The sequence below is a fragment of the Arthroderma uncinatum genome (assembly GCF_011692745.1).
Source record: "Arthroderma uncinatum strain CBS 119779 chromosome Unknown scaffold4, whole genome shotgun sequence".
Lineage (NCBI taxonomy): Eukaryota > Fungi > Ascomycota > Eurotiomycetes > Onygenales > Arthrodermataceae > Arthroderma > Arthroderma uncinatum.
Window position 1 is genome coordinate 339521 of NW_022983866.1, and position 12857 is coordinate 352377.

General features: G+C 50.2%; 5 protein-coding genes across 5 annotated transcripts; 3 read left to right on the forward strand and 2 right to left on the reverse strand.

Annotated features, from left to right (window-relative positions):
- Positions 1-145: 145 nt before the first annotated feature.
- Positions 146-1344, forward strand: GIQ15_05467 (alpha-1,2 mannosyltransferase KTR1; the record flags this gene model as incomplete). The annotated part of the gene is made up of 3 exons (XM_033552884.1): positions 146-302; positions 357-620; positions 701-1344. The coding sequence occupies 3 exons, from the start codon at positions 146-148 to the stop codon at positions 1342-1344; spliced, it is 1065 nt and encodes a 354-aa protein (XP_033404028.1).
- Positions 1345-2089: 745 nt separating this feature from the next.
- Positions 2090-3435, reverse strand: GIQ15_05468 (uncharacterized protein; the record flags this gene model as incomplete). The annotated part of the gene is made up of 4 exons (XM_033552885.1): positions 2090-2954; positions 3021-3090; positions 3183-3296; positions 3420-3435. The coding sequence occupies 4 exons, from the start codon at positions 3433-3435 to the stop codon at positions 2090-2092; spliced, it is 1065 nt and encodes a 354-aa protein (XP_033404029.1).
- Positions 3436-4559: 1124 nt separating this feature from the next.
- On the reverse strand, positions 4560-6718 carry GIQ15_05469 (proline-rich protein HaeIII subfamily 1; the record flags this gene model as incomplete). The annotated part of the gene is made up of 4 exons (XM_033552886.1): positions 4560-6059; positions 6264-6507; positions 6571-6606; positions 6696-6718. 4 exons carry the CDS (start codon positions 6716-6718, stop codon positions 4560-4562), a joined length of 1803 nt encoding a protein of 600 aa, XP_033404030.1.
- A 288-nt stretch (positions 6719-7006) lies between these two features.
- Positions 7007-8298, forward strand: GIQ15_05470 (uncharacterized protein; the record flags this gene model as incomplete). Its single annotated transcript, XM_033552887.1, has 4 exons — positions 7007-7059; positions 7106-7271; positions 7334-7996; positions 8050-8298. 4 exons carry the CDS (start codon positions 7007-7009, stop codon positions 8296-8298), a joined length of 1131 nt encoding a protein of 376 aa, XP_033404031.1.
- A 339-nt stretch (positions 8299-8637) lies between these two features.
- GIQ15_05471 (DUF255 domain-containing protein) lies at positions 8638-11240 on the forward strand (the record flags this gene model as incomplete). The annotated part of the gene is made up of 4 exons (XM_033552888.1): positions 8638-8736; positions 8798-8915; positions 8986-10503; positions 10618-11240. The coding sequence occupies 4 exons, from the start codon at positions 8638-8640 to the stop codon at positions 11238-11240; spliced, it is 2358 nt and encodes a 785-aa protein (XP_033404032.1).
- Between the last annotated feature and the right edge of the window lie 1617 nt (positions 11241-12857).

Consider the following 12857-nt stretch of genomic DNA (forward strand, 5'->3'; position numbering starts at 1 on the left):
ATTGACCAAATCACGTGATAGATAAGCTCCATGTATATATCACGTGATGATTCGCCGCTGATAGCATCATTTTGATGCCGGCTGGAGGATCAAATTACATTCTTAATTAAAAGCATCGCATATGTTTTGAGTGTCCATTGTCAATATGGCTCTCGCGCGACCGATCAGGCTAATTATCGGAGTCTGTATCGCTTTAATTCTGTTGCTTATCTATCAAAATTCTAGTTCGCCATCCCTACCCCTTTCTCCTATCCGAAAACATAAATTCGACAATGGGCTGAAGCGCGAGCCGCTGAAAGAATGTAGGTCTTTTCATATAATATTTTGTATTAGCGAGTTACTGACCCATTTTATAGTCACAGGGGAGCCAGAGGGGCCACTATGGAGGGCAGAGAAAGACGCGTACAGCCCTAACAATCCAAATTCCGCTCGAATTAAGGCGACACTTATTTCACTGGTGCGGAATGAGGAATTGGAAGATTTGATTCCGACTATGAGGGAGCTGGAGAGGACGTGGAATAAAAAGTTCAACTATCCCTGGACGTTTTTCAACGATAAGCCTTTCTCAGAGGAGTTCAAAAAGAGGACGCAGGCGGAAACGAAAGCAAAGTGCAATTATGGTACGGCACCTAGCGCACCCCTTGGCTATTTTTGCATTGAGTGTTATGTGAATGCTAATACGTCTTGATTTCGCCAATAGAGCTCGTACCGAAAGAACACTGGGATGTTCCCTCGTGGATAGACATGGATAAATACCGCACTAAATCCAAGGCTATGGAGGATAACGGTATCCAATACAGTACTATGCTATCATACCACCAGATGTGTCGTTGGAACAGCGGGATGTTCTACAAACACCCTGCCCTGGCGGATATGCAATACTATTGGCGTGTGGAACCGAAAGTGCGCTTCTTCTGTGACGTGGATTACGATGTTTTCCGGTATATGCAAGACAAGAACAAGACGTACGGTTTTACAATCAACATATACGATAATCCTCAGACTATACCATCGCTATGGCCGGAAACCGTCAAATTCCTAGAAAAGCACCCCGATTACCTCCATGAAAACAACGCTATGGACTGGTTGACGGATTCTAAGCAAAGGCCCGATCATACTAAGAAGGCGAACGGGTACTCTACTTGTCACTTCTGGTCCAACTTTGAAATAGGTGACTTATCCTTCTGGAGGAGCAAGGAATACGAAGATTACTTCAACCACCTTGACAAGGCAGGAGGCTTTTTCTATGAGCGATGGGGTGATGCGCCTGTTCATTCTATAGGGCTCGGTTTATTCGCAGATAAAAGCAAGATACACTGGTTAGTATACCCTCTAGGCGTCTAAGCATCTCATTGCCAGACTTATTACTCATACTTATCTTACCATTTAGGTTCCGAGATATTGGCTATAACCATATCCCTTTCCTGAACTGCCCGAATTCCCCCAAATGCAGGGAATGCGAGGCAGGACAGTTTTACCGTGGAGAGCCATTCCTTCAACTCGAAGATTGCCGGCCGAACTGGTTTAAATATGTTGGAGAGGGCTAATTGCCAACAGCCATATAACCGGCTGATAGCTCCTGGGATAGCTGCGTATAATTGTGTCCACTCGGAGTTGCCTTTCGTGCCTCCTATATACCCCCCGTTCCTTCACTCCTATGACATGATATTCAGATGCCAGTCCCACGATATCACTATCCTCTCCTATTACAGCTAAGATAATGAACGCCGATATCATGCATGCAGGTGGCGTTTTGAGAAAACGTTTCCATGATGGAATATTTAATCGTTATTAACTAAAATCGTTTTGTTTTGGTTGGCGTTTTTTCTCCTTCATATATTTTCCACTCTATTTCAGAAATGTGTAAACGAAACAATGTATTATTCTTTATAATTATTCATCTTATTTTGCATCTTTCGGTAATTCTCATTGATCTATACCAAAACTGCCTGACGTCAAGTTTATTAACCTCTATGTTGGTGTAAAATAATTATATAATTGTTCTAATAGAAGGCTAGGGAATATTGAAAAAAGGTGGTGGTGATGGTGGTGGTGCAAGAATATGCTAAATCAGTTAACATATTTGAACCTACCGCCGGAATATTCGGATATTGGATAATCTCTGCTTGACTTCGAGCCATGCGGACTTGAGTGTCCTCCCAAGCCGTCTCTCGTCCCGCAAGCGGATATATATGAGAAGTATTCCCAGAAGAGCAAGGTCCCAGCATAGTTGCCGTACAGCGACCCAAACCAGCCATTTTAACCATGCCCATATACCGGATTTCTTCTGCTCGAATGCTTTGCGTGATTCTAGCTGCTCTCTTACCGCAGCAACTTCGACGGTCATTTTCGTCAAGGCCTGCTCAACGCGTTTTTGCCATCTTTGGTAATGTCGCTGCCCAACCCTCGCGGGTGGTTGTGGCTGCTGAAGCCGTGGGTCTTCACCAGGTTCTCCATTCTCATAAAAGCTATTCCTAGCTTCTTGGAACTCTTCCTCTTCCTCTTCATCGTCTTGCTCTTCTCCCTCTTCGCCTTCCACGTCTTCCTCCCTGTCCCTATCCCCCGAGCTTTGGTCATGTTCTCTTTCGGACTGGCTGCCGTAGCGTTGTCGCCTCAATCCTCCGTCTGGCTGACTTACAGGGCTCAATACGCGGAGCCTAGAGTCCCTCCCAGCATCATCGAATTCCTGTCGCGCTATTCTACTTCCAATGTTATCGTAGCTAGTGTGCGATTGTAAATGTGCCGGGCCCGACACGCTTATGCCTTGGTCCGGGTTCGAGGATGAGGGTGAAGTATTAGACTTGATCTGGTCCCAAACGAATTCCAGCTCAGATATAAGCTCCTGTGCCTCCGGAGTCGGAGACGCATAGCGATGCATAGTCTCTATAAGTGTCGTTATATACCGTCGTTTCGCTTCCGTTCGAGATATGTTGCGTTGTGCATACCACGAGTCCCTTTGATAGTAAATAGATAGAAATTAACCTATACGTTCAAAGCAAGACGTTTGAGATTGTCTTTACCATTTCTCTTTCTCCGCCTGGACGTCAGCATCACCAACCGGTCGATCCATTACACCTTCCACATCGCCCTCTAAATATTGTCAAATAACCCCAAACGTCAGCCTTGTATCCAAAGATGTGCCCTTAAACTGGTCTCAGAACGGAATAGCCGGCGGTAAATACCCATGCTTTGTTTGTATAATCCATAGAGCTTCAACCGGTCAGACGGAGGCGGCCTGGCCGACCCCGTCCGGGGAATCTTTTTCACAGTATTAAGCGCATGGACAAAGACTCGATCTAATAGACGTTCATCAGCTTAGTGGACCATAGCTTGATAAGAGGCTCTATCTCTTGCGGAGGAGTGGATAATACACCCTTGCAGGGGTTTTCGGCGTAAACAAGAGCAGGAGGATAGCATACCGACTGAGTCTGACATGATTCATGGGCTGTACTGGCTTGGTCCCTACATGAGACTCGGACTCGAGGAAATGCGGAGAATGGGAAGAACCGAAGCTGTGGACGCGGACTCCGGGAGCGTAGGCAACATGGAGGATGTATTTGCCCATGTAACGGTCTGCGAGTCAATTCTTTCTCAGGAGAGTATAACGGGCATCGTACTCTCTCTTAGCAGGCGTTCACTGGATCTGAAGACGTTGACGGCGCGTATCATGGCAACTTGTCGAAAAGGCTCAAGGCAAATGGCCTTTTGTTCGTGATGCAAAGTTGAGCCGCGGCTGTCGGGCGCGCAGTTCACGTGCTACACTGCCAGTTCCTATCAAGGGGCCAAACAAACAAACAACCGCATCTACGATATATCTACATCGGCGTTCTACGGTAGAAGAACACGGGAATATGCAAAGAAGCCGATAGCTGCGTCTTTGATTTTGTTATTTTGTTAGGTGTTTTGTGGTTGCATATGATACAAGCTTGCCCCCTGCGTCCACTGCTAAATTCACGTTGAAAAAGCATCATTATCTAGACAAGGAATCGAAATCAAGAGTAGAAAGGCGTTTCGCAAGATGAAAAGGAAGAAGGGCTCACGATGAAGTCGACCGAGGAATAGAGAGAAATGGACTCATTTTGAAGGAGAAAAAGAGGTGGCAATGCCTGAGCAGAGAGTACATATTATTGGTTTTCTGGGATGAATTGTTGAAATGAAGGGAGCAAAAGAAAAGAGGAAACTGGAGACATATCAACCGGTTAGAGAAAAAACAACGGTATGATCATTTTCAGTGGCATCAGCGGCATCACTCATCGACCTGGCCAACCTTGAATAAAATCCATAAGAGACACCCACCGAATGCGCCATGCAGAAAAAAGAAAAAGAGGTAAAGGTGAGAGAAATGCTCAAGCCCGCACACCGAGTTGCGCATACCAACCTTAAGACCAAACCAAGGGAACGAGGCGTGATATCATTCTTTCGCTACAAAATGAGCAGATTGAAACTTGCAGAGGCATTCAAAGTAGGCGTTGAGAGGGGCCGATTTGAAGAGGATACATCCAGTGAAGACCGGGAAGTGAGGGAAAGACAGCTCATCTCGGCCTGGGTCGTAGTATCGTTTAGGAGCTAGATGGGACTCCCGTGGACTCAGATGCAACTCGTCCGCCACGGAAACCGCCTCTGCCACGTCCACCGCCATAGCCGCGGTTGTAGCCTCTGCCACGGCCGCCGAAGCCTCGTCCACGGCCACGGCCTCTACCACGGTATCCGCTGTCGACACTTCCTTGTCCGAACGTCTCCATGTTCTTCTTTTCTTCCTCTCCACGCCATTCGCGGCCGCTGGTCTTGGACCGAGTATTTTCCTCTCTGTCACGCATCTCGCTGGATAGGTTGTCAAAGAACGATGAGGTTTTATCATATACCCCTATAGCAGAGGCATGACCCGATGCAGCACTTGACGCATCACCGGCATCAGCTCCATTAGCTTCAGAAGGAGTGCTAGCTGGCTTTCCTTCAGCCTCGAGCAATGGCGATCCAGACGCAATGGCCTCCTTCACAAGGTCCTGTTTGTTAAATTTGGCATTTGCAGATGCAAAGTCGTAGTCGGTTGTAGGGACCTCGATTTTCTTCACCTGCTGCTGTTGGTGGTGTCCACGATGAGCACCGCGGCCGCGGGGAGCATGGTGGCCCTGGCCTCGTCCATGACGTTCACCGTCGAATGGTCGCATCTCGCCGACCTTCTTGGTCACTCCGTCTACGGACCCGTTCGTAGGTTGCTGTTGCTGTGACCCAGCGGGCTGCGGTAGCTTTGCCATTGCAGCTGCAACAGCGGCCGTGGCAGCACGAGTAGCTTCCTCCATAGCATTAGGAGCATTTCGATTCGCCTGTTGTCCAGCAGGAGCAGGAGCAGGAGCCTGGGCCGCGGGCGCAGCGGGCTTGAGTGGCACGGCAATAGGAATAGCTGGGATGATTCTATCATTCTTCGGAGCAGTTGCTGGCTCGGGAGCCGGCTTGGCGGGCGCAGTAGTTGGAGCCGGCTTTTGGGTTTGGTTAGTCTGCGTGGTGGAGGGTTCTGGCTTGGCCTGAGATGACTTTTGCTCTGGCTTCTCGGTGGTGGTACCTGGGGCTGGTGTCGCAGGCTTCTTTGGAGCTTTCTCGCCGCCAGGAAGCTCTGAGGTTGGCGCTGGGGCATTCTGAGATGCTGGGGCACCTTCGGCACCAGGCTGCTGCGACTGAGGCTGCTGCTGTTGCTGCTGCTGCGGTGGTTGCTGTTGTTGCCCTGGTGGCCCTCGTGGAGGAGCTATCGGCATCTGGGGTGGTCCGAATGGGCCTGGCTGCTGTGGAAAGCCTTGTCCTGGAGGCGGATACCATCCTTGCTGTCCATAGGGCATGTTAGGAAACCCGGGACCAGGACCAGGAGCGCCCGGGAATCCAGGTGGACCGCCAGGTGGGCCACGGAACTGTTGTCCATAAGGATTGTAGTAATTGGGATAAGGAGGTGGTTGCTGAGGATATCCGGGTGGTGGTTGTTGTTGTCGGGGTGGCTGCTGTGGGAATTGGGTTGGCTGACCACGACCTGCTTGGGCCGGACCAGGAGCCTGACGTGGAGGAGCGGTAGTCTAGTTTAAGCATAACCGTTAGCTGGTAGTCTAATATATATTATTCACACAATGCGGGCGTCGATATCAATCCTAGTCCAGAGAAGCGTGCAGCATGTTTATATGTTCATGCGCTTATAACACATCTATGGTCCACATCCCATGTTTTATAGGACAAAGGCGGGATGCAAGTCTTAAAAAGTGAGATGGAAGTCCACCACTTACTCCAAGTATAGCAGGATCATTGGGCACCTGTGGCTGTTCTGGAGGCTGGTTTTCCTTCTCCTCGTCTGCAAAGTTGATATCCTTCACATCACTGCCTCTAAAAACAATGTATTCGTACACGCAGGTGGCCGGCGGGACTTCCTCTGACGCATTGCCGCGTCTGCCTTCGGTGCCGTGTGATATGACGTTCTCGAGCGCGATGGTGGAGGCCTCTGGGTTGATGTCGTGCAGAGTACCAACATAACTAGCATATGTCAACTAATAACGCCCCCACGAGGAATCCAAAGGTGGCATCTGGGTTTCCTACCGGATGTCGCTCATCGACACGAGGTTGAATCGCCGACTAAATCACATCGTTAGCTCGCGAACGGGTTCCTGGCAGGTAAACGGAGCTGAGGCTGGGGTTTGGGTTCTGCTCTTCACAGGCCGTACCCGATAAAATTGTTCATCTCCATGGTGAAGGTGGTGCGCGGATCCGCGCGGTGAAAACAAGGGGAAACAGAACCGAAACACGAGCGTAAGGAAACGGACGCAGAGAGCAGAGAGCAGAGAGAAGAAGAAGAAGTCGAGATGTCGAGGTGTCGAAGGTGAGAGTTGCGGCGCGAAGGGGCGATGTTTGCAAGTGAGGTTCAAGTTGCTTTTTTAGTGCAAAATCGTTACGGCGCGGGGGTCGGACCGAGAGCGCACTTCATCTACATTTTATATATTACACTTATATCAACACTTACACTTACATCATACATATGATAATAGATACGATGCAGACGTCGAACAGGGACTACTTCTTTCAGACAACGTATGAGCTCTGGCCGAGATTTATAGACGGCGGCTGACTGGTTTAGGGCCCAGCTGGAGAACGCTGAGAGGAAGCGGAAGAAGTCGACAAACTCGAATGGAGAGCCAATTAAGCTGCAGAGCAAGGTCCTCGCCATAGTGGCTGATCCGACTAGAGATGACGCCGTGTTTCTTGCAGAGAGCTCTGGCACTGCTAGGCGGCTTGTGCTAGAAGTAGGTGAGATATACATCCGGCATATCGAGATTCCACGACGGTGGCTAACACGCCAACACAGACGGGTGAATCTGCCGCAGTCTACAAGGGCCCTACTGCCCCGCTGCCCTGTATATGTCTGTCTATGGACGGCAGTACTGTCTATGCTGGCTGCTGGGACAAGTCTATCTGGAGCTGGGACGTCAAGACCCATAAACCTGGCCACAAGTTTACCGGCCACACTGACTTTGTCAAATCAGTCATCTACGTCAAGTCTGGCGGCCGCAACCTGCTCATCTCGGGAGGTGCCGATACAGATGTTATTATATGGGATCCCGCCACCGGGGAAAGACTGCACGTCTTGAAAGGCCATACCCATGGGATCCAGTGTCTGGCAGTGGATCCTGTAGCAACGGCAGAAGGTAACCCGCTTACAGTATTTAGTTCATCCAGCGGCCAGGGAATTCACTCTTTCAGCATCCCTTCAAGTCTCAGTGAGACGGCCCTGTTGGAGCCTTTCAAAGTCCACGAGACTAGTATCTACAAGATATTCTTCGACGAAGATGGGGAACTATGGACTGCCTCGGCTGATAACATAGCTCAATGTCTCAACCGGGAGAGTGGATGGAAATCTGAAACGGCGCTGGAACACCCGGATTATGTCAAAGATATTGTGATCGATGAGGCCCGGGGGTGGGTTATCACTGCTTGTCGAGATGAAGAAGTGCGAGTCTGGGATCGAGCCGTGAGTTCCACTCCTACCATTGAGTGTTACTTTTGCTAACTGAACTATATCAGACCGGTGAGCTCCACCACACGTACACGGGTCACTTTGAAGAAGTAACCGGACTGCTCGTCTTGGGCTCAAAAGTAATCAGTGTCAGTATCGATGCGACGGTTCGACAGTGGCCGCTGGACCCCAAGGAGATACAGCGTGCAAAGGCTGCAGGGGAAACGGGCGCTCAACCTGCCCCCGAGCCCGCCCCCGAGTCGATGCTCACGGAGGAGGAGGAGCGAGAACTCGACGACCTCCTGAACGATAACTAGATACTGATACTTGTATATAGTTGATGCATACTTGAATTGAAGAAAAGCTTCCACTTTCCACTAAGTCACGTGTTGTATGATATCATCTTCCTTTTTACCCCAGCGACGGCCGCATTTCCACCCTGACCAAAGTGCCCGACTGGCGCATTCTATACGATCGCCCTTGACTATCTCCGAGGCGTGTTGTAATTCCATATAGCATTGATGAGTGCGATTGCCAGGGGCCCCTAGACCGAAACCCACCATTCCACCCAATCCCGGCTGCTGCCTATATCTTTAAATCGGGAGTACTCCGCCGTCGTCCCTCCTTTACGCAAGCAGCAGACAACATCCCGCAGCATGGATTCCGCATCGCATAGGAAGCAGACGGAGGGGCCCTCTGGCTCAGCAGCTTCTCCTGAGCTGGTTAACCGGCTTAGTGAAAGCCGTTCTCCATATGTATGTTCTATAGCAATGACGCTCATACCCCGGACTGAGGGCTAACTCCCGACCTGTGCAGGTACGCGGCCACATGCACAACCCGGTTGCATGGCAATTATGGGATGCTACCGCTATAAATCGAGCAAAGGAGCTTAATCGGCTAATTTTCCTAAGTATCGGCTATTCAGCTTGTCACTGTGCGCTTTTACCAGAAGACACCCTTCCCCGGAACCTAGCTTCGCCTCGGGTTATTAATAAGTTTTATAGGGTGCCATGTCATGGAAAAGGAGTCCTTCATGTCTCCTGAGGTCGCCGCGATTCTCAATAAATCGTTTATTCCGATCAAGCTAGACCGAGAAGAGAGGCCGGACATCGACGATGTGTACATGAATTACGTTCAGGCAACTACAGGCTCCGGAGGCTGGCCACTAAACGTTTTCCTGACCCCCGACCTTGAGCCTGTGTTTGGAGGCACGTACTGGCCGGGACCAAACACAATTCCACTCCCCAAGTTTGGAGGCGAAGGACCTGCGGCTTTCGTTGATGTGCTGGAGAAGCTGCGAGATGTCTGGGCCACGCAGCAGCTACGATGCCGAGAGAGCGCAAAGGAGATCACTCGGCAGCTTCGTGAGTTCGCTGAAGAAGGCACCCATTTGGCGCAAGCAAACAAGAACGAACAGCAGGAAGACCTTGAAGTCGAGCTGCTAGAGGAAGCCCTCGGACATTTCGTCACTCGATATGATGCCATCAACGGCGGGTTTTCAACATCTCCTAAATTCCCAACACCTGTTAATCTGTCATTCCTTCTTCGCCTGGCAAGATATCCGGATGAGGTGATGGATATAGTTGGCCGGGAGGAGTGCGCCAGGGCTACTGAGATGGCAGTAAACACGATGGTCAAGGTGGCGCGGGGAGGTATTCGGGATCAGATTGGCTACGGTTTCTCGCGGTACAGTGTCACTCCGGACTGGAGTCTACCGCACTTTGAGAAAATGTTATACGATCAAGCTCAACTACTTGATGTCTATATTGACGGATTCGAGGCGAGTCACGAACCAGAGCTGCTAGGTGCCATCTATGATCTCGTCACCTACATGACGAGCCCCCCGATCCTATCGCCTATGGGATGTTTCTACTCATCTGAAGATGCAGACAGTCAGCCCAGCCCGGAAGATACCGAGAAGCGGGAAGGTGCATACTACGTATGGACATTAAAAGAGCTGAAACAAATATTGGGACACCGCGATGCTGACGTTTGTGCACGCCACTGGGGAGTTTTACCTGACGGAAACGTGGCGCGTGTAAACGACCCCCACGACGAATTTATGAACAGGAACGTTTTAAGGATCGCCACGACACCCGCTCAAGTTGCGAAGGAGTTTGGACTACACGAGGAAGAAACGATAAGGATTCTAAAGGCATCTAGAGCGAAACTGCGAGAGTTTAGAGAGACGAAAAGAGTACGACCGGAATTAGACGATAAGATAATCGTTGCATGGAACGGACTTGCGATCGGTGCGCTGGCAAAATGCGCCATACTGCTCGAGGAAATCGATATTGAAAAGTCAAAACACTGTAAGCTCATGGCTGGAAATGCAGTCAAGTTTATCAAGGAGAATCTCTATGATGCCGAATCCGGCCAGCTGTGGCGAATCTATCGTGCTGATTCTAGGGGTAACACGCCTGGATTCGCTGACGACTATGCCTACCTTATATCGGGGTTGGTCCAACTCTATGAGGCAACATTTGATGACAGCTATTTGCAATTTGCAGATCACTTGCAACGTAAGTAGTTGCGCCCCAACCCAGCGGGCAGAACAAAATCTTGCCCGATTTATTTATTACCAATTAAACAAACCTAGAACGTGGGGATCACAAAGGTCTAACTAACGTGTATAGAATATCTCAATAAATATTTCATATCCGTGTCCGCGGACGACAGCAGCATCTGTACGGGGTTCTACCTGACCCCTTTGGAGGCCGTGACAGATACACCTGGCGCGCTCTTCCGTCTCAAGACAGGAACTGACTCCGCGATGCCTTCTACCAACGGTGTCATCGCTCAGAACCTGCTGCGACTATCCTCGTTACTAGAGGACGAATCCTACAAGACGATGGCTAAGCAAACATGCAACGCCTTCGCGGTGGAGGTGATGCAACATCCCTTCCTCTTCGTTGGCCTGTTGGATGTCGTCGTTGGCCTTGAGGTAGGTACAAAGAGTATAACAGGCGTTTTGGGCAACGATCAATCAACAGGAACAGCGACGGGTGATGGTAGCACGAAAGCGGAAAGCAGCCTGATTCGGAAGATGCGCGCTGAAGCGGGTAGTACAGCCTCGACCAGCGCAGCCGTTCCCTCCATGGTCGACGTTCGTGCTACCGGCGACGGACGGGCAAACACATCGAAATGGCTCCGGGGGCGGAATTCGCTGCTCAAGGACCTCTCGTCGGGGAAAAACTTCTTACTCGTGTGCGAAGCAGGATCATGCCGGACGGTCGATATCCCGCTGGAAGATGCCTAGATCCATTACTCTATTCGGGATTTGATGAGTTAGATATATATGCATATACATGGAGCCCGTCTAGGTCTGGGGTGGTTTAAGATGGTCAACATTTCAATGCTCTTACTCTTATTTTTCCAGCTGAAGATAAACAGCTGTGTGATGCAGTGGAACCAATGATGTCAGATATCTTTCCTCCATTCATGCGAGATTGTTTACGAGCGCTGGCCAGCCTGTGTCATGTCTTGCCGAGCTTTTCTAACACAGACGGTGGAGAGCATTTCAATGCCCAGGTCTCAGTAGCCGACGATGTAATTATAATTAACTAATTGTTGCATAAAAATTCTGGCGGGATCAACGGATATAAGCATTCCTAAAACACAGCCTGGTCCATGTCTCTCCGGATGGATGCCGCACATCCCCGACACCACGGAATCTACTTACCTAGGTATATATGTGAAGACCTATACTCATGCGTGCCAGGGAGAAAGACAGCGGCTATACTTAGGTCCTACACAAGTTCTAATACGTCGCCACAGCACATCGATGTTGGCCATCGCAGACATCGCGCCTTGAGCTTCCGGTGAGGGATCCGATGCTCCCAAACATGAGACAGAGCGTGTTCCGCAAGCGTAATTAACAAAGGGTCAACAGCTCTAGCTAGCTCAAGGACGAACCGGCGAGTAGTGAAATTATCACGCAATGATTAAAATGAGAAGAATAAGAAATGATATCATGTCCTTGGTGACCTAAATTTAACAACTCCAGCATTACAGACCCAGCATTACAACTCGGGATATAACTGCAACGCCGGGATATCACTATGACGGATCGTGCTGAAGTCCATGCAGCAGCAAGGAAGGCGACGGCCAGAATACGGTCGGACAATTCCAGACCATGGCGTGTTGAGTGTCTATCTATCTTAAAATGGAACCCCTGAGGGCGAATATAAGGGAGCCCCTGACATGAGTTCCACCGCAATCCCTGAGCCCGTCGCCACTAAAATGCCCATTGGCGCCCTGTCATCGCCGGGCGAGCTCGATCCAATCGATCTATCGCTGGACGGCCGCGGTCAAACTCCAGCGAAAGCCCCAAAACGGAGTCCAAACACCAAGCGCCAGTTAGCCATATGTATGTCATGGGTGGCTCTTCGCTGTCGCACCACCGAGCTAACACGGAGGCACGCATTGAGAAAGCAACCGGCGCCTCTCTTTTCTTTTCTGACAGCCGTTCATGCTGTCAACGACGCCCCGGGGGACATGAGCAGGCATGCTGTCCGTACTCCACTGGATACGCTAAAGCCGCCAACACGGAGGTAGTCTACATACGTCGAGATGGGATGAACATGACGAGACGATCGGCTGCGCTGTGAGGCTACTGCTGATCAGCATGCCATCACCCCAGATATATATGAATCCTGTGCACGCAGAGGCCCGAATGGCCGGTGATGCATGGTGGCACGAGAGAAAAGAAGAAAAACACCTTTAGACGCTCTTATTCTCGGTGACCAACCTTATTGTTGTTTCCCGCCGTGAGATTGATACTTCGCGCGAGCCCCTGAGCTGTTTCAGCGCAAATTGCGACTCTAATTTCTCTCCCACCTTGCGACGAGCTTGCTGTAGGCGACGGCGACGGCGC